At 41.8% G+C, this 24,702-nt stretch overlaps 1 protein-coding gene across 4 annotated transcripts in view; it reads right to left on the minus strand.

Moving 5' to 3' along the window:
- The window catches only part of FNDC3B (fibronectin type III domain containing 3B), a 188,077-nt gene that overhangs the window by 135,600 nt on the left and 27,775 nt on the right, over positions 1-24,702 (minus strand). For all 4 annotated transcript variants that reach the window (XM_021548251.3, XM_085587356.1, XM_085587357.1 and 1 more), the window contains exons 2-3: positions 15,477-15,615; positions 7,708-7,783 (exon numbers count right to left, since the gene is read on the minus strand). In XM_021548251.3, the coding sequence (XP_021403926.1) occupies positions 7,708-7,783; positions 15,477-15,587 (187 nt within the window). In that variant the 5' untranslated portion in view covers positions 15,588-15,615. The remainder of the gene's footprint in view (positions 1-7,707; positions 7,784-15,476; positions 15,616-24,702) is intronic.

The following is a 24,702-nucleotide window of genomic DNA, read 5'->3' on the forward strand; positions in this document are numbered from 1 at the left end:
GCTGTGCCCTGAGGCCACGTCAGCAGGACACAGCCCTGCCTACCAGGTCCCATCCCAGCAGCTTCCCAGGGACCAGGCTGCAGGGCTGGGAGAGCCTCTGGCCATCCCTCCAGCACAGGTGGCCACAGACCATCAGCAAGGGTCTCAAGAAATCCTTCGTTTCCACATTTCATAGAATTTCCAAAATATTTCCACAGCCTTAGCTGTATCGCTGTCCATTTCTCTCAGTGTACTATAAAACAGTCACAATTTAGGATTTGGAAAGATTAAACCAAATTAAAATTTAATTACATGCCAAGATTCTTTTTCCTTTTGTCTCGTGTCGGGGGAACTATAACAAATAACAGTTACCAACTGTAAAGAACCAGATATTCCACCCAGCAAAGCTACAAGTGCAGGTGCATCTGGTTCAAGATTTAATCACACACATGCAAAATAAATTTCCATAATTATTCTTAGCATTATCGGATTTAAAATGGAGAAGCTAAGATTATTCACACAGTAAACAAAGCGTCCCATTGTTTACTCTTGGCTTCTTGCATGGCTTCCTATACTTGATTGTGGTGTGCTAAAGAAATAAAACCATGAGATGAACGGGGAATGGTGGTGTGATCTCACTGACAATGACATGGGAAAAACCTGCTCCAGGTTAGCAGCTCTCTGCCCTCTCTTAGATTTCAACACATGGCTCACAAAGATATGAAAGCCTTAAAGTTGTTTATTGCACATGAAAGGAATAAAGGATACATCACTGGGACCACAGTTTTCTAAAGTGACCAAACACTGAAAGGGCAAAGATTCTACCTTGGCAGACACCAAAAACATCAGAAATATCACAGAGGATGAAAGGCTCCTCTGCAAATTCTGGTATTTTCTAGCTGGGCAACAATGTGAAAATAAATTAACAGTGTCTGTTATGATTATATGATTAACAGCTGGTGGTTTATAGCTATGGAGTGCACCATGGATAACATCCCAACAGGAAAGGAACAGCTGATCCCCAGCCTGGGGACATGCCTGTGCCACAGAGCTGAGTTTGCTGAAACACTCAAGTGACCAAACCCAGGAGATGGTGACAATGCCTCTAAAGGATAATACTGACTCTGTTATATCTATTAAAAAAGTATTTTGGTCAATACAAAGGCTGGTAAGACACTGACACAGGATTCTTCCCAGTTATTCTCAACCTCAGCTTTACTCTGGAAGATGTTTATGCAGCTATTTCCTCATTTGTCCATTAACAGAAAGAACTTTAAATCAAAAACTTGTTTGTGCTACAGGAAAGCAATGGGTATTGCGGGCCTGGCTTTTCCATCAAACACTAAATCTAGACACCAAGTACCAGGAGTCAAAGTAAAGTGATGTAAATGAGGAGTAAGAGTTATGCTTTAAAACTTAATAGGGTGAAAAGGGCCCTTGCTGGTAAACAGAAAGAAACAGAGCCAAAGCTTAATAAACAAAGTGTAAACAAAAGCTATTTAATACCAAGAGCTATGCTGTAAAACACCACCACAGACTGCTCTGCTGCAAGCCCTAATGACCAAAACAGTCTGAACTGAAATTGCATTTCCTACAGGAGTTTTCCATCCCGTGTAACCAGCCTGCCCACCAGCACGTAGATGGAAAGAGCTGAAACACTTTGCAGAAACAAGGAGGAACAGAACCAGAGCTCACCCAGCATTTGACCCCTCCCTCCCTGCCACAGCCAAGCACATCCATCCTGTCCTGCTGCCATGCACCCTGGCAGATGTGCCCCAGACCTTTCCCCAGGAGTCTGCCTGACCACAGCAGATCCCAACCAGCAGCAGATACAGGTGAGAAAGGACAATGTTGCTTTCTGCTCTGACAAATTCAACGTTTTGATCAATGCAGTGCTTTGCAGCATACTTAGAACACAGTCACAAAGTTATTTCTTTAAATGTAACCAAGGGCCAAATTCTGCTAATTCAGGTGATGCTCTGGATAGCAGCAGGTACTGAACCAAAGGGACTCCTGCTCCAGCCTCTGGATCTCGCCAGCACACAGGCAGTGCCCGCCCTGGAGGGCCCAAAGAACCTTCCACCTGCAGATTTCACCAGCTGCTCTTTATTAAAGTATCTCCAGCCTTCTCAAGCCTCTCAAAGCAGCATGACTTCAGGTGCTGCTGTTCTTTCATCTCAGAGTGAAACCACGCCAGGTGGTTTCACCACTGATGAAAAATCCAACATTTGCCCCTGCAGAATGATGGAGCAGGTGCTCCCAGCTCCTGATGCAGCAGGTGAGCTGGCAGCACTGGAACACAGCCAGCTACCTGAGCCTTTCTCTCCTGTCTCCTCAGGCTTCTCTCCTCCCCAGCCTCTGCTGCAACGTCCAAAGAAGTGGGATCAGCACATCAAGGGAGGTGATGCTTCCTCTCTACTCTGCTCTCCTGAGACCTCATCCAGAGTACTGTATCCAGCTCTGGGTTCCCCAGCAAGAAAAGAAGGTGGAACTGTTGGATAGAGTCCAGAGGAGGGCCAGGAAGATGCTGGGAAGGCTGCTATGGAGACAGGCTGAGAGTGGAGCTCTTCAGCCTGGAGAAGGAGACCTTAGAACCCCTCCCAGTGCCTAAAGGGCTCAAAAAGATCTAGAGAGGGACTTTGGAGAAAGTTATGGAGTGACAGGACAAGGCTTTAGTCAAAAAGAAGGCAGGTTTACATTAGGTAAGAGAAGAAATTCTTTACTGTGAAGATGTTAACAGACTAAAACAGGTTGTTGAGAGAAGCTGTGGCTGCTCCATCCCTGGAAGTGTCCAAAGCCAGGTTGGACAGGGCTTGGAGCAGCCTGGGATAGTGGAAGTGCCCATGGCAGGGGGGTTAGAATGAGATGATCTTTAAGGCCCCTTCAAACCCAAATCATTCTGGGATTCTGTGATCCATCTGTTCCCATCACCACTCTCATCCTGGGGCCTCTGTCCCCACCCAGTAACACTCCACAGGTACCACTCACCTGCTCACACACTGTCCCATCTATTTTCATCTCTTTCCTCCCCTGCTAGAAACTGACTCACTTCCTCATTTCCAACCTCATAACATAAAGGGGAAAAAAAAAATACACACTTTGGTTTGCTTGGACTGTACTAACAGCCTTATTTCACTGACACACACTCTTCCTATACAAATACACAGCTGTTAAGCCTTTAATATTATCCATTCCTTTGCACTACCACACCAAACCACACCCACCCACCAAATTAAGGGAGTAATAATTCCAGGAAATCTTTCATTTTAGGAGCCACTGCTAAATTTTTTGCATACTTCTGGTCTTTTTCTCGAGTTACTCACTTTTAGAGCCACAGACAAAGCAGCACTAAAATTTAATTCTTGCATTCTTTGTTTTACAAAATAAGAAGCAAAGACTTCAAGCCTCAATGGCAAAACACTTGAAAACATCACTTGAAACAAATATCAGTATTAGTAAACTGACTATGCTTTTATCCTGTTTTCATTTCAAAATACAACCACCCAAAAGCAATTTAGGTCCTTGTCTGCAGCAGATATTTATGCTCCAACATAACTACACTCCCTCCATGCCATTGCACATCTGTACCTTGTCCTTGAATAAATCACAAGAGTCAGTTTAATGCAGAGCCTTGCTCACCCAATGCAAGGGTGAATTCCCTCTGCTCCAGCCAGAATTAAAGCAGAATTTTTAACCCTTTACCATAGTTGTTTTCTTTTCAAGCAAATTCTATTCTTCACTATTCCAAACCTTGTACTGGCATACAAGACAAAGACTAGAAATGAGTTTCAAGAGAGTATTTCCAGTAGCATGGGTTAGGCAGAATTTACCAGGAATTCCATTTTTTATTCCGTCAGCTGCTTTTCTTCTACCTTGTTACAGGCTTTTTGCAGCTTTACATGCTTACAGGAAATTCAGTTTGGTTTGTGGCAGAAAATGAGATCCAGCTTGAGGACCATTTACATGGATGGCAATAAAAAGGACATTTAGCAATAACTGGGCAGTTCTGCATGATCAGTGGATACCTGCATACTCTGTACATATATATTTTCAACATGTGGGTGACAAGCAAGTTCAAGTGGCACCAGAATAATCATTCTGCCCATGTTATTCCTACCACAGTGGGTGTGACAGCTTGGCATTATTGCCTTCCAGGAGGGAAAGGCTCTGAACAGATTCTCAAGTACAGTTTCACTGCCCCAAACTATGCACAAACAGTCAATTTTTAAAGTGTGAATGACAAAACTCTCAGGCAGCAACAAAAGTTCCTACCAAAGATCTTAAGATATTGGCTAAAAAACTTGTCTTTAATCAGCCACTAGGGAAACGTGAGTTTCCTGAACATGTCAGATTCATGTGAGAGCTATTTATTCTGAAATTTAGAAAGCTGAATGATTTTTTTTTAAATTCAGAGGTCTGTTTCAATTCCATTCTGTAGTTACCAAATCCAGGCTCTCACCCTGCTCCATATTTCATTTATTGTGGTTTCCACACAGCACTAGCTAGAAGCAATCTTTCATACAAAGGAAATACAAGGTCCACAGTTAACAGCTGAGTAAAGACATGGCTGAGGATATGCCCTACCCTTGTCCTTTTCTTGCAGAGCTAGCAATAGTCAAGTCCTGAGTTTCTGACAAATAAAAAGGGAATATGTGAAAAGGAAATGAAGTATTGACACATTTATGAAGTATTTAATACCTGTCAAACTTTATATAAAGAGCAGCTTTTAGAAGACTGATGACAGAGCACATACACATGTTCCATCTTCAAAGCCACTGAACGAAGATCCTGAAGCAGCCTCCTCTGAACCACCCAGAGGCAGCTTTGCACTCAGAGCCCCAAGCTCCTTCTGGGTGTGAGCAGGGAAATCCCAAAGGAAGCACACCAGTGATTTGTCATTAACACCCAGATGGACCAAAAGGAACAAAGACTGGCCATGGAATCACACATGAATAAAGGATGTGCTTTATGTTTCCCCTTCATCCCACAGGCCAGGTGGCCAGACCCAATATCCAGCAAGCCCTGGGGTGTTGCCCAGCCCAGCTGGGCAGCACCATGTGCCTCCCATCCACACAGGCAAACTCATGTCTCAATTCAGCTTCTAGCAACTATTAAAAAACTAATCTCAATTAATCCCCAACATCACTTTTCCTTACTCCTTTTTTTGGCTGTTGTTATGAAGGCTACTAAAGTCACATAGCACAGCATCTCTTCTACCACATGGGATGGAGAATGCAAATCCTGAGGAAGTCAGACAACAACACAACTCCTGCTGAGAGCACCTGGAACTGTGCAGATGCTTCCCTAAACAACTCACCACGTGGACTGTGCACTCAAGGGCTGGACTCCTCTGGAAGACCAGATTTATTGCAGGTTTTTTTATTTATTTTCTCTTTAAATGTCTTCTCAAGGAAACCACAGACCTTCTCCATGCCCACTGACCAGCTGAATTTCTCCCAGCCACCATCATTTCCAAGAGCTGCCTAATCCAGGCCCACACTATGATCTACAGGGCTTATCAATCATTGTCTTAAACAACTCATCTTCAACTATATTTAAAAAAAAACAAAACACCGTGCATTCTCAGTTACAAATACATACTTATTCCTGTTTTTTATTATTAAGGTTTTGGGTGTTTTTTTGGGATTTTTTTGCTTTGCTTTCTTTTTGTATTTGAGATTCCTCCACCACTCCAAAACGTCAGAAACATTCAAACGTGCATCTGTTCTTTCTGGCTTAAAACAGTGATTACTCAATTAGTGGCTAATTACACTTCAGGGTGTTTAAAACAGAGGATATTTCACAGAGGTTTTATTCAAAGAAGTGTCTTTCTTCCAGCCTGGGTAAGACAAATGAAGATTCACTTAGTCATCTTCTCTGTTGTTTTTGCCTCAGTCCTCTAAAGCACATACAGAGAGACCACAGCTGTGGAGCCAAACAGGGTTCTGGACACAAAGTGGGGCTCACAGGGTTTCCAGAACTGGTTCCAAGAGCACAACCTGAAGATTTCATACTGCTCAAAAAGCCATATGCAAAATTTAAAAGAAAAAAAAATATTCTACATATGCAAAGTTATCTGTCCCTGCAGAATGATCACTTGGGAAGAGCTTTTGTGTATCCTGAAGAATTCAATGTTACGAGCCTGACATCTCAAGTTTTTATTAACAGTGTTCACTCCCTGAATTCAGGAGAGTCACCCAATTTGTAATAAAGCCATCCTTCACACTCTGAATATTCAGCAGCACATCTTATGTCATAAGCCTGAATACGTGGCAGTAAGGAAAAAGCAAGAATCATCTATTCCACAGGGAGCTACCAGCCGAGAGGCACTGCCCAAAAAGAGACTTTCATGCTGCCTTAACATAGTGCTAAAATTATTCCTTATCCTGCTAATCATAGTGCAATGTGGGAGCATTGGAAAATGCATCATTATTGTCTGAGTGCTGCCCTATGTATAGGAAATACATTCACCTTTAAACACACCAAACACTCCATAACCTTTAAACATACCAAAAACCCTGTAACAGGAGGGAAAAAAGACACTAACTTTTGTGGAGCAAGGGGTGTATAATTTCCAAAAACACTGCACACAACATAAGCCTGTCTTCTAGAATAACCTCAGAGCAAAACCCAGAACTGTCACATATCCAAATCTTACTATATTTTCAGGCTGATTACAACAGATCTTCTGCAGTAGAGCACTATTAAGTTCCACAACTACATGGTTAAGAGCAGCTTTACCAAAAGAAAAAAAAGCACACCCCACCACAGTCAGGTGCTTTCCTGTGTTTGCATCACGTACTTAATTCAGCAATAAAGATATTTTAGAAAAAAGTAGGATGAGAAGCTTTAGCTTGAAAAGACTATTAAAAGTTTTCAGGCCAAACTGAAAGATACAAATATACATGAGCCTTGGCAGTCAATACTGCAGCTATAGCAAATAAAAGGAGACAATCTTATGCTAGAAATTCTAAATCAATTTTATGAAAGACTGCTGATGAGTACCAAACAAGTCCCATTGGCACAAACACATTAAATTGCTGGGAATACAGAACCATGAGGTTTCAAGTTGCATTCATTTAAATACACTGTCTGAACACCACTTTGAGCATGAACAAAATTATAAATAAATGGGGTCATAATTATATTTGTAATGGAAATCTTTCCTGTACTAAGCCAGAATAAAGCATTCTTCTTAAATAAAAGGAGTAGCCAGCTTTATTCCTCTGTTAATTGCCACATGGACCAATTCCTTACCACACAGCATGCTGGCTATAAATCTCAACAAGCAGCTTTAAATTGCTGTTATTATTGCTCATCAAGACCAAATAACCCTGGATGGTGCTCAGGGAAGCTTCTGTAACATCTATCTCAAACAGCTATTAATTCATCATTTCCATGGGGATGGAACTCCAAGCAAGAACCACCCACTCCTCCACTGCTTAAATGGAGGGGGTGTCACAGAAAAGATGCAAGGAGGCCGCAAGATGGGACTGATAAATAAATAAATAACAGAAGAAAGAAATCCTCCTGGACTTCCAAGAAATGCATGACTCATTCTGAGATACTGAGCTCCTAGAATACAGAGAGCAGCCACGTCTGCAAGTTCTCTCTCCCCAGAACTTCAGTGCATTCTCAGAGCTGCAAATCATGTTTTTGGAGAGAGGACACAACAGGTGTTCCATGAAGCAAAGCAATGCTCATCCATATGTTTGTGCATCCTCTTACCTTGGATGCACTGGAGGGTTCCATCCTCAGCCCTTATTGTAAAGGTTTCACCTGGATTAACTTGAACCAAAAAGACCTGCAGAAAGAAAAATAAATAAACATTTGTATCCTGAGAGCTCCAAAAATGACAATCTCCCCAAAACAGTAACTGTGCTATCCCTTTTCTGAAAGGGGTGGGGAAGCAGGGAGAGCACAGACTGACATAATCACACCCATGGGCCCCAGATTCCAGGAGCAGGCAGAGATCTAAAACTCACCTACATTTTAAGAGCTGAAATGAAGATATAACTGAATTACACACAGGTGAGAATTATGGCTTTGAGTTCCACACCAAAATCTTGAGAGTGTGTTTAACTAGGCCAAATGCTGGTAGGTAAGGACATAAATCTTCAGACCACTAGCACATGAGAACAGAGAGTACATAAACTCCAACATGCAGCACCAACCCATAATGAGATTTCAAGTTCACAGAAATAAAAGGTTTTGCTGTGGGGAGTTGATCCATTATGTTTTCAAAAACCTGTATTTCAGTCTTGCACATAACAAGTCTCAGCTAAGCAAAACCTGTAGGCACACACACAGTTCAAGAGGTGCACACAGAACCAGTAATAAAGTATTTATTAACAAATATATTTCTTTTAATAATAAAACTATTATCCCAGTCTCCCATTGCTGAATACTGCAGATGATAACACAAGGACTGGGAAGCACCAAAATATATCCAGTTCATAGTATGTTGTATTATCTTAATTTCCAGGTATTTGAAACAATGGGTTTAAAACCTATGATTTAGAATCCTTTCTTAAATGGACAGTTTCACTGGGAACTAGAGATCATTTATCCCACCTTGCTGCTCGTGAAACTTTCAGTGAAATACTTTAAACACACTTCTGCTAACTGCTTTGTCAGAAGTTCAATCGAGAAATAAATTAAATTTTCAATTTGTACCAAAATTATAATCTCCTATTTTTTTGTAAAGCTCTCTTTAGATTTAGGTCTAGTCTTTATATTCTGGGACATCTGCATGCAAATCTCAATCATTCAATCTGCAAAGAGAATTTGAATGCATGTTGTGCTTCTGAATTCCTTAAGCCAAGTGCATAAGATAATTATTACCTAGATGACCTTTTGAATTACAGTAATCCTACAGAAACCCATTATTCCACCAACATTTTTAAAGCTCAAGCTGGAAATCAGAAAATGACATATGAAAGTCATTATGTTGTCTGGAACAATCATTTCTCAGGGAGCACTGATCAGGGTGGATCTGATCCAGCATACAGAGAGCAATAAATGGTTCAGAAAAGATAAAAGGCACAAAGCCATTCCATCCCTAATCTCCGAACAATCAACATTTAAGTGACAGCATTTAAGTGCTCTTCTGCTATGAATAGGCGTGAATTATCCACCACAGGACATGGGCAGCGGGTCAAAAGATGTGCAGAGCAAAGCAATGTCATCGAGCTTAATAAAAAAAACCCAAAACAACCAATAAACAAGAAACCAGAACTCGATGAGGCCAAGAATCAAGAAATATTTCATCAGCTCGTTTGCATTACGTGTCTAAACCGACAGCCCCAAAGCTGGTTATTTACTAACAAACTGGATTAACAGAAACCAGAAGCCCTTGCACACCTTTACAACTTTGGAAGAACTTGGTTCAGCTCTTCAAAAAATACTCTACCTAAGACTGATGCCCTGTGCATGTAAAGCTCCATCCTTTCCCTAAAGCAGGACAGTTAGATTCCTCTTCCTACCCAATGCACGTGCCTACCCAGAGTTATCAGAAGTTTTAAAAATTCCTGTCCCAGGACTCCATCACCAGCACAAATGTCCACATCAGCACACCCACAGCTGTCCCTTAACAACAGTTCCTTGGGGTTCTGCTTTAAAAAAAGGTGATATTCCCAATCACAGCAGTTCCTTTTGATGGTCAAAATGAAGCAGCAGCATCCTTGCCTAATTACACGAGGTTTAAAGACAAACAAATTGTTACAGTAAGAAATTTGTTTCCTATAGAGCAGTAGCCACACAGCTTTGTACCCATATCCAGAGCCTGGGATTTATATACAGTAACTTCTATTAAAATGTTATAGATATGGAAATAACTCCTTATTGACAGATGCCCAAATCAGCCACCTTTGAGGCCCAAGAAAACATTTACAGGCTGCTGCTGGGGGAAGGCAGCAATATCAAGAGCAAACAGGAATAGCCAAGGTGTGACTGACGTGGGTCAACAGTGGGGCAAGGGCTGGGCACAAAGGGAGGACATGAAACACAAGTGGCCTCAGACATGGGAGAGCAACCATGCTCCTCAGGCATGATCCCTTCCCAAAGGCTGCAAGCCAGCCCCAGTCCCTCCCTTCCCAAAACTGGAATGCTGGGGTGCTCTCCATCATCCATCCCAGCACCCAGTCCCCCCTGCATTCCCCCTTGCTGCACACAACCCCACAACACTGACCAAAGAGATGCAGAAATGAGGTCAAACCATTAAAGCCAGCACATGTTGAGTATTATATACAGGACACCTGCCAGCCAACACCCCTGACTTGTCCCAGTTGCCTGGGATAAATAATGTCAAGGCACACTTCAACTTCTTTTGTTTATACACACTAAGTATATAAAACTAATTCCATGATTTATTTTTCCCCACATCCTCATAAACAACAAAACCATATTCTGCAGCCTGGAACACAGCTTCTCTCTTCCCTGTCACACAAGGGATCTTCATGAGAAGCCTCGTTTCTAAGGCTTTTAATTAAAAAATCTGAGGAAAGCAATAAAAAAAGTGTACAGATAACATCTCTATTTTAATGAAAACAAATCCAGATCATCTTTAATTGTGCTCTGCCTTTTCCGATATTCATCGTCCCAAGTATGCATAATTATGAGATGGCAACAGAGGAGAAGAACTTGAAGGGTCACTTGGAGCCCTCACTGCTGGCTGGCAGCATCTCGGGGTGTGGTCTCATGTCCGAGGTCACCCCAGCCCACTTCCAGTCCTTGGCCTCCTCCCATCCAAAAAGCTGGAGCAGATGACAGCTGGGAGCAGGGCGTCAGCAGCACAGTCCCAAAGGATTTTTCTTTCCCCTAAGAAGCACTCGGATGTTGACCTCAGCAGTTTAATCCACTTGGTGCTGAAACCCAGCCATACCTGCTGGGTTTCTCCTCAGAGAAAGCTTGTTACCTCTATAAAGCTCTTTTTGCATTTATTTTGCATTTAAGAATGCCTTTCTATTTTATTGGAAGTCGTGTTTGTTGAGTGATGAATGTTACTAAGTTGCATAGCTGCTATAAATATTTATAATCCCCCCAAGTATGTGCAGACTAAGTTTGCATGACAAGCCAAGCACGTGTCACTCGTGCCTCCCTTGCTCCCACTATCCAACTCCCATGGCCTGGAGAAGCTGGGGAAGGGATTGAAGAAGTGCCCACAAAGGTAATGCAGGCACAAGACTCTGGGAAGTTCTGGACTGGATATTAGGAAGAAATTTATTTACTACGAGGGTGAGGAAGCTCTAGCACAGGGTGCCCAGAGCAGCTGTGGATGCCCCTGGATCCCTGGAAGTGCCCAAGGCCAGGTTGCACAGGGCATGGAGCAACCTGGGACAGTGGAAGATGTCCCTGCCCATGGCAGGGGCTGGAAAGAGATGGGCTTTAATGTCCCTTCCAATCCAAACCACTCTATGATATAAAACTACATACACTGGGGAGAAAACACTCTCAAAGACAGAAATGCCACCTGATAAAGACCAAGGGCATACACTGTCAATCTCTTTTGTACACTACTGGTTTACTTATGCAAAAAAAATTCTGTTTCCAAGCAGAAAATTCACACTCAAGGCCGGCCATCATCCCCCACCTGCTCTGTGGCCCCTCACAGCAGTGAGCAGGATTATGTTCACCTGAATCCACGTGATGCAATTCAGTCCCAGAACTCACTTAAAGTATTTTCCCCCTTATGAGAACATTTTCCTTGCTAAGGTAAAAGAGCAGCTTGTTTAATGAAACCCCACATTAAACATTTTCCCGTGTGGTGGATTTTCCCTTCCATGAGATGTATCATGCTTCATACACCTGGGGAACACAACATCATAGGCAACACCTGGGATCCAGCCCCAGGTTCCTCACAAATACAAAACCATTAAAATTTACTGTATTTATCTACAGCACATAACTTATAGCATGCATTGCATCTTTTGGGAAATAAAAATAAACAACAAAACACAAAAAAACCCAAAGCAATCACTTGTATCCATTCTGTTATCTACTTTAAAAGACTGTGCCCCAATAAATTCCCAGGTGTATCCCACAGGAAGGACCAGGGAAGTCACACCATTCTGTGTGCAATACTCTTCTCAGGAACACATTCCTCAGTCACACAGAGCAGGTAGGCTAAACACTTTCAGCATCTCTTCAGTAAGAAAAATCAGGAAACATGCGACATCTTAAACAATGAAGCTGACTTTTAAAAATTAATAATTCATCAATTGTGTCTGGAAAAGACTTTTTTTTATTGACTGGACAAAACTAGAGGTATTAATAGAGGCAATAAGCAATTCAATCAGTTTACCACGAGTGCTCTTTACAGCAAAACTCTCAAGTGGCAAATCCCGAACCTCCTAATTTATCCAACCTTAAAACACACACGCCAAAGAAGCAGTAAAAATAAAATAAATTAATAAATCGAGAAACCATAAAGAAGTAACTAAATTTTGGCAGAAAGTTCATTCACTCAGCTCAGATGCTGTGGCTCAGTACAAAACCCAAGTAAAGTGCTTTCAGCTGTTTGCAAGGTGCACAGGAAAGTACCAAATCTCATTCCTCATTCAGCTGCACTCTTGTCTCCCTCATTTAAAGCCCGTGACCCTACAAGACAAGAACAAGCACACACAGCACTATGTACAGTGCCTAAGCTTAAGCCAAGTGGTGAAACCACAGGGTAGGTAAACACAGCTTTACAAAGAGCAGGCAAGCAGAAAACCTGCTGCACCTCTGCAGGTGCAATGAGTGAACCAAGCTGAAATAAAATTTTCCCAACTAATTAGCCCAACATTCTGTACAAATGTGCTGTAGCACAGTTAGCTGCCCCTCCACTTTATACTCCAAGCTTTTTAGAGCTTGCAGTGGAGTACCTACAGGAAACCATTGAAATTCTTGGACCAAAAGGTTAATTATTGCTCCCTGAATCCCCTAAGGAGTTACAAGTGGATTAGAAGCAGAAACAGCTCTGGAAGCAACATGAAAGCATTAAACACAGTCAGCAGTAATGGAAATAAAGTGTGGGAAAGTAAAAAAAAAAAAAAAGTCAGTGCTAGAAATGCCATTTTGGGTAGTCTAGAGGAGAGGGATTACTGTTAAGCAAGCAGAGACATTCCTTGCCCTGCCTTGTGCAGCTCTGCCCTTACTCTCAGGAAGATAAAGAAAGGGAATGTTCCCATGCAATTGCCTTACACTGCAGGCCTGTGCACTGGCAGATTTGCCTTTTCCATCACTCTCCATCTGGCTGCTGGCAAGGCCAAGGCGTTTCACCAGCTCCAGTCTGCTCTATTCTACGTGTGTAAGAACGGGTCTTTTGAGGAAAGGCTTTTCCCTGGAGCTCAGCATTTCCAGGCACAGCTCCTAAAGCAGCTCTGTGGTGCTGGCACAGCTGAGGCTCCACAAATCCAGTAAGACACGACGGTGAGCAACAGCCAGTGTGCCCATCAGAACCTGCATTCTGTCAGCCCCAAAGCACGAGGCACCGAGCTGCCTGCTGGAAAACTCCACACTCCTCATCCTCCACCAGCTCTGCCACGATGCTTTCTCACCACCAGCTTCTAATGGAGACTGGAATTACACCCTGTAAATGTAAATGTGTGTCCTCCTAAAGCTAGAACCTATTTATGGAGTCATATAAACCATCCTTCTTAAGGAAGTAATTCCTATGTGAATCTATCCTGAAGCCTCTTCCCACCTCACAGGTAACTCAAATAAATCTCTTTCAACAAACACTTAACATTTGTTTCCACATTACAAAAAAACAGGTTAAGAGCAATTAACATAGTTCATTTGCAAAGATGAAACGAAGCATTTATTCCAATTTCATTCCATTTTTAGAACTGTACTTTTAAAAAGCGAAGACATCATCTAAATCTTCAGGAATAGGATGGAAACGACAAAGCATAGAGGTAGTTAAGCTTTGCAAGGGATGAGGGCACATCCAGACTAGAAGCCAAAAAACTGGTAATGGAAAACTGGTATTTCAGCTACAGGTACTTCAAGAAATAAGGAGATGAAACCTAAAAGCATCATCCAGCAAACACACAGAAGAAGGACCTGGCCCAGAACTATTCTACTCGTCATGCTTGCATAACGCAGCAAAAGCAAGAAGCAATGTGCTTCCAGTGCACCTGCAATTGTTTTTAATGCAAAACATTAGCTGAGAAATTACTTTAAAGGCAACAGAGGCATCTGCCAAACCAGGCTGCTGAATCGAAGATGGGGAAATGGAAAGATTGGGCTTAGAGCACCATCTCAAAGGAGGGCTCAGAAGATTTCACTTAATCTTTCTGTAACACAGAAGAACCCACTGACAGGACAGTCTGACCTGATAAGTGGTTTCCAGCAAGGAAGAAAGTGTGTATTTCAATAACAATTATCCTTTCCAGTATGAATAAGACTGTTCCTTCATCTAAGTGTACTAATAGTAGATTTGGTAAATATAGCCACTAAAAGCATTACTTTCTGTTTTTACAAATCAAAGCACGCTTTGCAAAAAGGACTCAAAAAAACCAAAAAAAACTAATCACAACAGTGAAAATCCACATCATAATGAGATTTCAGATAACCAAAAAGACTTAGAAGCTCACCAGGAAAGCAGAAATTATTCTTCCTCTTGAGGTTGATCTAACTCAAAACACAGCTTGGAAGGAGGAACCAATGATCCAAGGAAGGAGAAGTAACAGAATGACCTCTTATATTGATTTAAGAAGGACAGCTCGCTTCTACCTTTGTTACAATACTTTGCTGAAACTTCTCATGTGAGGGGAGAACCAAATTGAGCAACAAAAAAATATTGCCAGGGTAGATGTTCTCCAAAGAGACCCCTTGACCCCAAATGACATATTTGGGAACCTAACACCCACCAGCTGGAACCTCCAGGCTGTATTGTGACATGAAAGCATAGCTGTGGTCTCATGATCTTTCCACCTAACTTCTGATCAAGCTTATTAGAGACTATCTCCCAAAAAAAAAATCAAAGCAACTGTAAACTTGCCTTTATTCAAAAACTCACTCAAAATTCACATCTGCTTCTTATATTGAAGCACAGGGTAGTACACAGGCCTGCTGGGAAAGGTAGAGTGAGGTAAGCAAAGAATAGCAGATATCACACTCTATTCTCCATTTCTTTCCTTTCCATTTCTTTTCCTCATCTCAGCATTTTTAAAATCTTAAAATATCACCACAAATGCTAGTAAGATGTCTGGACAAGAGTGAACACAAGTAAATCGTAAGACTAACTTCCTGCAAAGCCCTCAAATACACAGCATTTATAACCACTGTTTCAATTCCACTATTTTTACTTCAATGAACACACATGCAAACAAACACATTCAATTTAATAGTACACTTTAATCATTGTTTTTAATGTCTTTTCAGCGTAAAGACAGATTTCTACATCCCGGGAAATACTCTGCACTCCCCAGTGCTATGGAAAACCATTTTCCCCATCTTGAAAATATCTTGTTGACCCAGAGAGAGTTTATTTAAGGCAGCCAATCTCTGACCTGCTGTGATCCATCGCCATTCACGATGTGAGGCATCATGGCCACCTCCCCGTTCAGCAAGGGCGGCAGCTCCAGCGGGATTTGGTCGGTCATCATCATTGTGACGTACATTCATGGAGAATTTCCCACAACAGACTTCCTGCAAGAGAAAGCAGCAGTTAAAGACCCTGCAGAACTTCAGTTCTGCCATTCAGGAACTTAAGCAGGAACTTTTGTACCAGGAGGTGTACAGGAGCTCCAGGATCTGGACGGAGGTTTTAACTATTACATCAAGAGCGTAGAAAGTCAAGTTTCCATGCAAGAACTCCAAAAACCGACCAGCCAGATCTCCACTCTTTCCCACAATTATAAACCTCAGCCTTCACTGCTGAAATAGGCAGGTTCTGAGACATTTAAGAGTTCTGCTCTTAAATCGCCATCCCATTTGGTGCCACAGCTCTTGGAATTCATCACCCACACGGTCAAGATGTTACAGCAATTTCACTCAAAAGCCACACTTCAAAGCCAAACACCTTTATCTTCTTTCTAGGGCCCTGTAAACAGTGTGAACTGCCACTACAAAACAAAGACCAGACACCTGACTTCCACTTAATCACAACCCAAAAGGGTTAAGGCTTCTGCTGGAGCAGGAGGGACAGCACATCCTCAAGGTTCTGAACACCCCGTTCTAGGAAGGGTAACAGAAAATGATGACATCATGTAAGGATTTGTGAAAAATCACACATCACTTCCAGCACACCCTCCCCCTTCCACAGATAACTGATGTGATACATGAGCATCAGTGAAACCATGAGAAGCTGCCTTGTAAAAAAAAAGTCTGAATTCAGTGTTAAGGGTATCATCACGCTGGTTTATGGGGCAATAATGCAGCTCTAGTGAATAAAATGGATGATCTCATCACATAGCTTATCTAGACTTGTACACAATAACTCCTAAGCAAAGCAACCTCACATGTCCAGTGGTGAGCAGCCTCCTTAGTACACCTCGTGCCAGAGAATCCCAATGTCACCCTGAATAATTTCATATACATCCCCAACTCAAGTTAGAAAAAAAATATGCTGTGACTTAGGTGGTAGCTGGCAAAAGATGAACAGAGTGCTCCACAGTACAGAAAGGGGAATTTTTGGCAAAGAGCACGGAACACAACTAGAGAGCCATAAACCAGGAGTTTAATTCAGCTGCTCCAGAGGAGATGGAGGACTGAGCCTGTCTCACCAGGGTTGGAGCAAATCTTATGTCCCCTCAGCCCCAAATACTGCTGGACTTCAAATAACTTCTTTTTTTTTTTTTAAATCAACAACTAAATTATTAGTTTAGTTGAAATACACTGTCTTCATTTTTATCATCCTCTTCCAGAGCTCCCTGCAATCCCATCACCTGCACAGCCCTATGATCAGAAACATCAGCCTGACCAAGAGCTGCTCCTCCAGCTCCTGAGGAGGAGCACTTGTATGATTTAGAAGTGATGGCAGTGCCCACACAGACTGAATCACGTGTCCTATCTTTTCACTGTCATCAAATGGGGCCCTTCACATCTAAGCAGAACCAGAAGACTGAAAGTACATCTGTTTTTCAGAAGATGTGCAAACTTGGCAATGTGACCTCCAGCCACACAGCTCAAGACCAGCATTTTAGTTTAACTTAGCACCAAAATTAGCACAACTCTCACAGCTCTTTCCACTGTTCTCATCTGTAAGAAAACACCACTTTTCTAATCATCATTTCACCAAGACATAAACGGAGGCAATGTGTTTTCATCCACCTTTAAATTAAATCCCTCCTTTTATGCAAGACTCAATTACAGGACAGAAGTTCTCCAGAAGCCTGAGATACAGTTGTTAGGATGGTACATCCTAAAGCTTTTGCTTCTCATTACTTCACAGTTTCATGTTTTAATTTTGAGAAACATCCGAGTCCAACAACAATGATCAGAGGTGTTGGGATTTGGGGGTGGAGAAGGAGTGGGGCAGTGCAACTTCACTTTTGGGGGGTTCTGTTTGTTTACCAAGGAAGAAGAGAATATGTGAACCATTTCTTAATGGCTTAGGATTTAGAAAAGGACTGAAAGAGCCCAGTAATGAGCATCAGAGAGCACATGAATGAACAGCTTTCAGGAAACAGACTGATTTTGTCAACAGCCAGATGTACCTCCAACTACTCTGGCTATACATGCAGTTATTTATGCATCTATATTTGTCTGTGCAAATGTATATATTCACATTTACAGTTTATTTGTAAAGAACAAAACATTCATGGAAATTATTTTAAACCCATCTAAAACAAAACCCCAGTCCCCAAACAAGACACATTCATTTAGCCTGAACCCAAAAGCCAAGCTTTAACAGTTTAAACATTGCACTGATAATATTTTCTTGAGAAAAAAACCCATACTGTAGCTTGAAGCAACATATTTTCCAAGTAATATTTCCATTCCAGGCACAACAACGGATATGTTGACATTTATTTGCTACGTGTCATTGTTTAAAGTGTTGCAGCTACATTCCTTTTGCTTTATTAATGGTTTGTCACTACAGCCGTGTCTACACTTGCCTCACTTGAAAGGAGAAAACAAAAATAAAAATAGGAAAACATAAATAAAAAGGGCTTCCTCTATTTGTCAGGTCTGGTACGACCCCAGCAGAGATGATACCAGCAGCAGTACTGGCTACAAGGCACAGCCACTGGCAGGAATTTTTGGCAGTGTTGCGCCAAGATGTACTCCAGGAAGAGTGAACACATCTACCATGAGACTGGCAGACTTCACTGCAAAGCCAAACCCTTTGGAAACACAGGCCTCATGCACTTTTTGAGCTTATTTGTTCATCCATCCAACTTAAAATAGATTTATTAGCTGTGCTTTCACACCCCTCCTATAGCCCAGTGTTCCTCCTCCCTCAGGGGATGCAAAGCTGATTAATACAAAGAAAGTGAGGTCTGAATACAGGTTTTTTTTTTTTTTTCCTGCAAATTGGGAACACCGATAGAAGAAAACACCAGACACGACTCAAAGAGCCAGGTCACATTCCAGGATATGAGAATTCTTCCTTAGCTAAAATATTAACTGCCAAATACTAACCCACAGCCTTTTTTTCAGGTACTAACTCAAATTTGGGGTTTTGTCTAGAAAGCTGACTATATTTAAATTTTAAAAAGATATTTCCTGTGCGTCTACATTCCCTAGGTTTGGCTGGGACAGGTCACAACAACGCCAACAAGGAGTGAGAGGCTGCATCTCCCTGTCTAGTCTCCTCCAGGAATATGGAAATCAAAGCTTTCCACTTTGCTGTAGAGCAAGGAAGAAACAACCATCCAAGTTTGATGTCTCTGTCCCCAAACAAAACTTCCAAACCTTTTGATGTCTGCAAAGTTACTGTTGCAAACTTGATTTTCAATTCAGTACCTCAGCCTTCTACTGATCCCTGAGATGACTCCATTTCCTTAAATTAATTCAATATGTGAATTAGTAATACATAAATTAGTTGCACATGGCACTAGAGAGAAAACTAAAACACACAGGAGAATGAAGCGTAACTATCTAAACCCCAATGGCCATATATGGTCAAATAACATGACCCAACAGGTTACGTCAGTTTTCCTGAAATTCCAAAAGCAGTGGAACCACATCAAGATACCCAATTCTACTTTTCCTAGAAGGTTTCACCCATGCTTATTTATAGGGCTGGAAGCCAAGAACATTTTTCTTTCTGTGATTTTCTTCCTATCTTCTGTATTTTACAAAGCCAAAGAACCTCTTCCAGCTATGGCAGACAAATGCAGAGAACCTGGCAGAGACAAGAGGAGTTGTGAATATTGAGTCCTGTGACTGCTCTTTGCAAAGACTTGATTTTTATTTCCCTGCAGCAGACCATTAAAAGGTCCTGAACAAAGTGTTCTGCTTTTTTATCACAATCATCTGGAATTACAGAAGTTGTACTAACAGCAAGGACAGAGAGTTTCAATACTAACTAGAGCCACATACCCAGGTTTATTTAATATACAACTAAAATTCAGTGCCAAACACACATTTTACTCCTCCAATGCATATTTAGAGATATTCTTCCTGAATAGAAGAGAACACACTGCAAGAAGAATAAGAAGCTACCCCACCTTCAATCCTAGCCTTGATAAAAAAGAAATTACTTGAAATGCACATAGTATAAACTTAAAATTGAAGGATTTTCTCTTTCCAGCCTAAAAAAAAAACCTTTACCACTTCCCCATGGCAAAGTTCACAGACAAATGGCACACACACAGGGTTACACAGTCTAACAGACTCTTTTCTACCACTGCTTTAATACATGTACTATAGGAACCCCTCTTCTACCATGCAGTATGGGCTGGGTGAGCTCCTCTTGCACAAAGGCTGTTGCACTGGTCAGAGAAATAATCCAACCCAACAGGAGCTTCCTTAGTACTTTACAACCATGGGCCAAGCCAGTTCTGGTGTTACCAAAAGCCGAATTCTGGTGAGCACTGCCCTGCTGACCAGCAGCCACAAGGCAAATGTTTCTCCCCCCAGCCAGACATTTTCTCTGGCAGACAAGGTTCTGCAGTGAGGATGTCCAGCAATGGGCAGTTCTCTGACCCAAAAAGAAAAGGATTTTCAGATATTTTTACAGATATCTGACCTGCATCCTCCAAACCACATCCTGACATCATGGCCAGCCCAAAACTTCCAGCACTGCCTGCACAGCTAGTGTGAACACAGGGGGTTCCCCACCTGCTGCACTGCACCAACCCTCAAACACTTGTGTTATAACCAGGAAAAGAGGCAGGAGGAATTGCTTAAAAGGGCTTTGCCATGGTTAAAAATATGTATGGAATGATAGGTTCATGTCAGAGGGAGTCCCACCTGGCACACTGAGAGGTGAAACACATCTTCAGAAACACATACCCTGAAAATAGGGAAGACTCAAATATTTCTAGACAAAAACTCACTTTGGAAAAAATATACAGTAAAACATAATGAGATTTTTTTTTAAATCATTCAGTATTCACAGAAGCCATTACCTGCAGCATAGCAGCATTTCTTATTCTTCTTCCATAAAGAGAAATAGTCCTGAAATTTTTTGTTATTTTCCAGGACGTTATATGTACAATTGAAGAACCCTATCAAAGTCTGGTATGTTAAATCATGTTCCTGCTGGTTATTATATAGTTGAAGAAATGGGTGGTTGTCCAGAGAAATTTCAAATAACTCTTTGAATAAGAAAGAAAAATAACCAGGAAAAAAAAATTGCTAGTATGTACCAGGAGAATATGTATACACAGTCTTATTTGTACACATATATGCCCAGGCACTAAGAATTTAATATGGGTCTACAACCCACTAGGAAGGTTCTGAACGAGGAGTGCTCCTTCTGCACATTCCTGCTGATGCTGGAATTCGTGTGCAAAAGATGAGAGAACTCACATACTGACCCATTTGCCTACTGTATTTCATACAGCACACATTGAAATTCAGGATTAATTAAAACATCCACAACACAATTCTATTTTTCACTGAAAAGCAGAGTGGTAAATATAGCTGCTTTCAAGAGACTCCTGCCATGGCTTGCCATTCCAATTCAAAGAGGAGTGGTAATAATTGTTCATGTAGAAAAGCCTCTTGAGACATGAGCAGTACCTGGAGGTATGTGCACAGATGGTTGGTCAAGGCACAAACAGTCTGGAATTTGTCTTGTCTGATGTGCCTTCATTAGTTTAGTTAAATCACATCCGTCTGAAGTGCCACTGAAACCTGAACACATTCTTTCTCTGTTTAATTACAAACACGGTAGATTAATTTGGAAGCATCCAAACAGCCAGGCTTCTTCCTAACAATTTAGAAGAAACACATGCAATTCTAAAAATCTGTTATGACAAAAGAAAACAGATTAGAGGGAATACATACACACAATCCAGTGGTATTTTATGAAGAGGTAGTGAAATGCCTGCTGCTTGCTCTCTGTGCCATTTCACAGACACAAGGCCACAGTAGCTGGATCCTATCTCCAGCAAGCTGAAAAGCATAAACATCCTCTCAAAACTTAACCACTGTCATTAATCAGTGGGTTTATTCCCCTCTAGTTTATTTTAAACAACAACACATTTCAATATGTGCATGGTACATTCCATCTCTGAAGATGGAATTATCAGCAGTGTTCAATTCTATACAGGATCAAGGAAAATTAATACTGTTTTCCCCCCACACTGGTTTAGACTTCCAAGGCAGCAATCCAAAGGGTAATGATATGAAGATTTTCAGTAGTTTGCATTTATTTAGACCTAAAATTTGACCTCAAATTTTCCAGGCTTGAAACTCTGCTATCTTAAAGAACAACAAATGTGTGCTGTAACCAGCTGCACACCCCTCATAGGAAATGTTCGTCATTCAGGAACAGAAAAACTATTAAAAATTGGTTCCTAGCTTAACCTTAGGAAGAAATGGAATAACCAAGTAACTTCAAATACACACCAGAAATGAGCATCAGGAATGGGGATATCGGGTCAGCCAGCATCATGCAGGAGGGTCTTATTAAACAAGGCAAGTACAACTAATCAGTAGATAATAACTCTGATGAAATAACTGGAATAAAGCAACCTGGCACACAAAGGAGTCTTTTACCAAAGGAAAACCTCACCTCACTAGGGGCTTTTTCCCTTGGTTTTCCAGGGGGAAATCTTGTGAAAACTCGTGTAGGGAAAGCGAGCTTGCCCTCCTCCCACCACCACCCACGCCTGGGGTGTGCAGTGCCTGAAGGCCATCATATTCATGTGCAAACCTAGTGTAACCAGATTTAAGGGAATAAAATACACCACGGGTGAAACAGACCTTCAAAATTTTTATTAGGCTTATATTAGCTATGGCTGAGCAGAAAGCCACAGGCAGACAAGCTAATCCAATGGTTCCACAGCATTCTTGCTTCTGCAAATAATATTAGAGCAGCAAATTCATCTGCTGCTCAAAAATCAATTCCAAAACATGCAAACACATCACGGCTACAGCCTGTACTGCTGGCAGAAGAGCAGGCTGCAGAGACAACTTGTATACAACTCACTCTCACCATGTGGGTTTTTCTGTGCTGCTTCTTCAATCCGAAAATTAAGTTAGTCATTTTTGCTATTTATATTCCTTTCCTTCTTTGTTCTCACACCTTTCTTTCCTCACCTTCCTCCATATTAATCACAACGGCTAAAGGGACTCACGAGGGATGTAACTGCAAAAATAGAGAAGTTTTCAAGCAGACTATTCTCACACTATTTCACAGTAATTCTTCTAAGCAGCCATAGGCTGAGTTTAACTCTTCCTGCACAATAGTTGCAAATTACTTTTTTCCTATGATTTTCAGTGTTGTTTTTGGCACAACTTGGCTTTAAAATAGCAACTACTTCAAACTTTTTTCTCTTTTCAAGGGAAATTAAGTTATGCACTTCCAAAAATACAAGCAGCAATTAACATTTCAAACTAATTTGTTGCTGCTTGTCCACCCTCAGAGACATTTGAGTTGAGAGAGTTCTGGGTGCTGTTTAATTGCCAGCTGTACAACACACTCCCAACTGCATTCAGCATCTCTGTGCTTTTCTGGAAGATCACAAGTCAGGAGTAAACCTAGATTATATAATTAGGAAGAAATGATTCCCTGTGAGGGTGGTGAGGCCCTGGCACAGGTTGCCCAGAGAAGATGTGGTTGCCCAATCCCTGGAAATGTCCAAAGCCAGGCTGGACAGGGCTTGAAACAACCTGGGATAGTGAAAGATGTCCCTGACCATGGAAGATTCCTTCCAACCCAAACCACTCTTGTGATTATCTGATGCCATCTGCCTCTCCAAGGTCAGCAGGAAAGCACAGAACTCTTCCAGCTGTGGTGCCCCATTGCCAGGGCAAGGAGAGGAGGGTGACAGTGGCCCAACAGCCCTCCCTCCACAAACCAGAGCACCCAATTTGGGACACCCAGCACACAAACTGGTCCCCTAAGTGCAGAAAGGCTATCTACACTACAGAGACAAACTGATCACCCTTTTTAGTTTCTCTGCACTTTGCACTGCCTCTGACTACAAAAGCAATTTGCACGTAAAATTCACACTCTCTAGCAAGATATTCAGTAAGTTTAAACACAATTGGAATAATTTTCTATTTGCTTCAAGCAATTTACGTGAGAAGATAAAACTCCCTCCAGTCCAGACCTACACCTGTCTACAGAACTGGACCCTGATCCTGCAAACATTTGCACTAGAGTACATCTTGACACTCTCGTAATACTTTTATTGAGTACTGAAGTCCCCCAGATCAGGGCTGCAAGTCCAAGAACGTGCCCAGAGACACGGGCAGAACCTTTATGCAAAGAGACATTCTTGCATAAAAGGTCAAAGTCAGATAAGGCACAGGTATGCTTCATCTATTTGCTTTCTTCCTCCATTTAATAGCCAAAGTATTAATCATGGTTACAGGTTGATAAGCACAGCATTTGTCGATAAATACCCTCCCCTTCAACTCTGCTCTCTCAAATAATAATCTCTCTGCAATAATACCACAAAGACTTTGGTTATCTCTCCCAGAGTTCCTGTGCAATGGGGAATCTACTGGAATCAATGGGGTGGGGATTTTTTTTTTTTTCCCTAATTAAACTACGAAGCGGGGAGAAAAAAAAAAAAAAAAAAAAAAGGCTATCTCCCATATCAATCTGCAGCTCCTGAAAAGCCTGCATACCAAATCCCACTTCCAACAAGGTCTCAGCACACCTTTGTGCAACACAAACCCCGCTGCTGTCGCCATTCCCCGCTAACCTGACTCCGGGCTGACAAAGTGGCTCATTGTGTTCCTGTGGGAAAGGGCCCCGCCGAGATCTCCCATTCCGCCCTGGGATGCAGGAGCAGGCATTCACACGGGGCAGCCGCTGCCAGGGAGCACCTCTCATGCAGGAGGAAAGCTGAGCCTGTCATCATCATCATCATGCTCACAAAAACCAAGTGCTTAAACCACCTTAGGAACAAGAAAACCAACCCAAGAGCCACCACCCAAGCTCCACCACTTTCCAGCATTAAGAGAAAAAGTTTTATTACACCATCCCTCACTTTTGTAGAGTATCAAGGACATCTTTCAGAATTTCTTTGCTTTTCTGAACTGCTTCACGAAAATGAAGACAATATGCTATCTATGAAAGCTTCTCCTAACTGGAGAGAGACAGGAATTTACATTGAACGAAGACCTGAAACTCACCAGTAAAAAAGAAACCACACACACAAA

This window comes from Lonchura striata, chromosome 9 (genome assembly GCF_050655825.1).
Source record: "Lonchura striata isolate lonStrDom1 chromosome 9, ASM5065582v1, whole genome shotgun sequence".
Classification (NCBI taxonomy): Eukaryota; Metazoa; Chordata; class Aves; order Passeriformes; family Estrildidae; genus Lonchura; species Lonchura striata.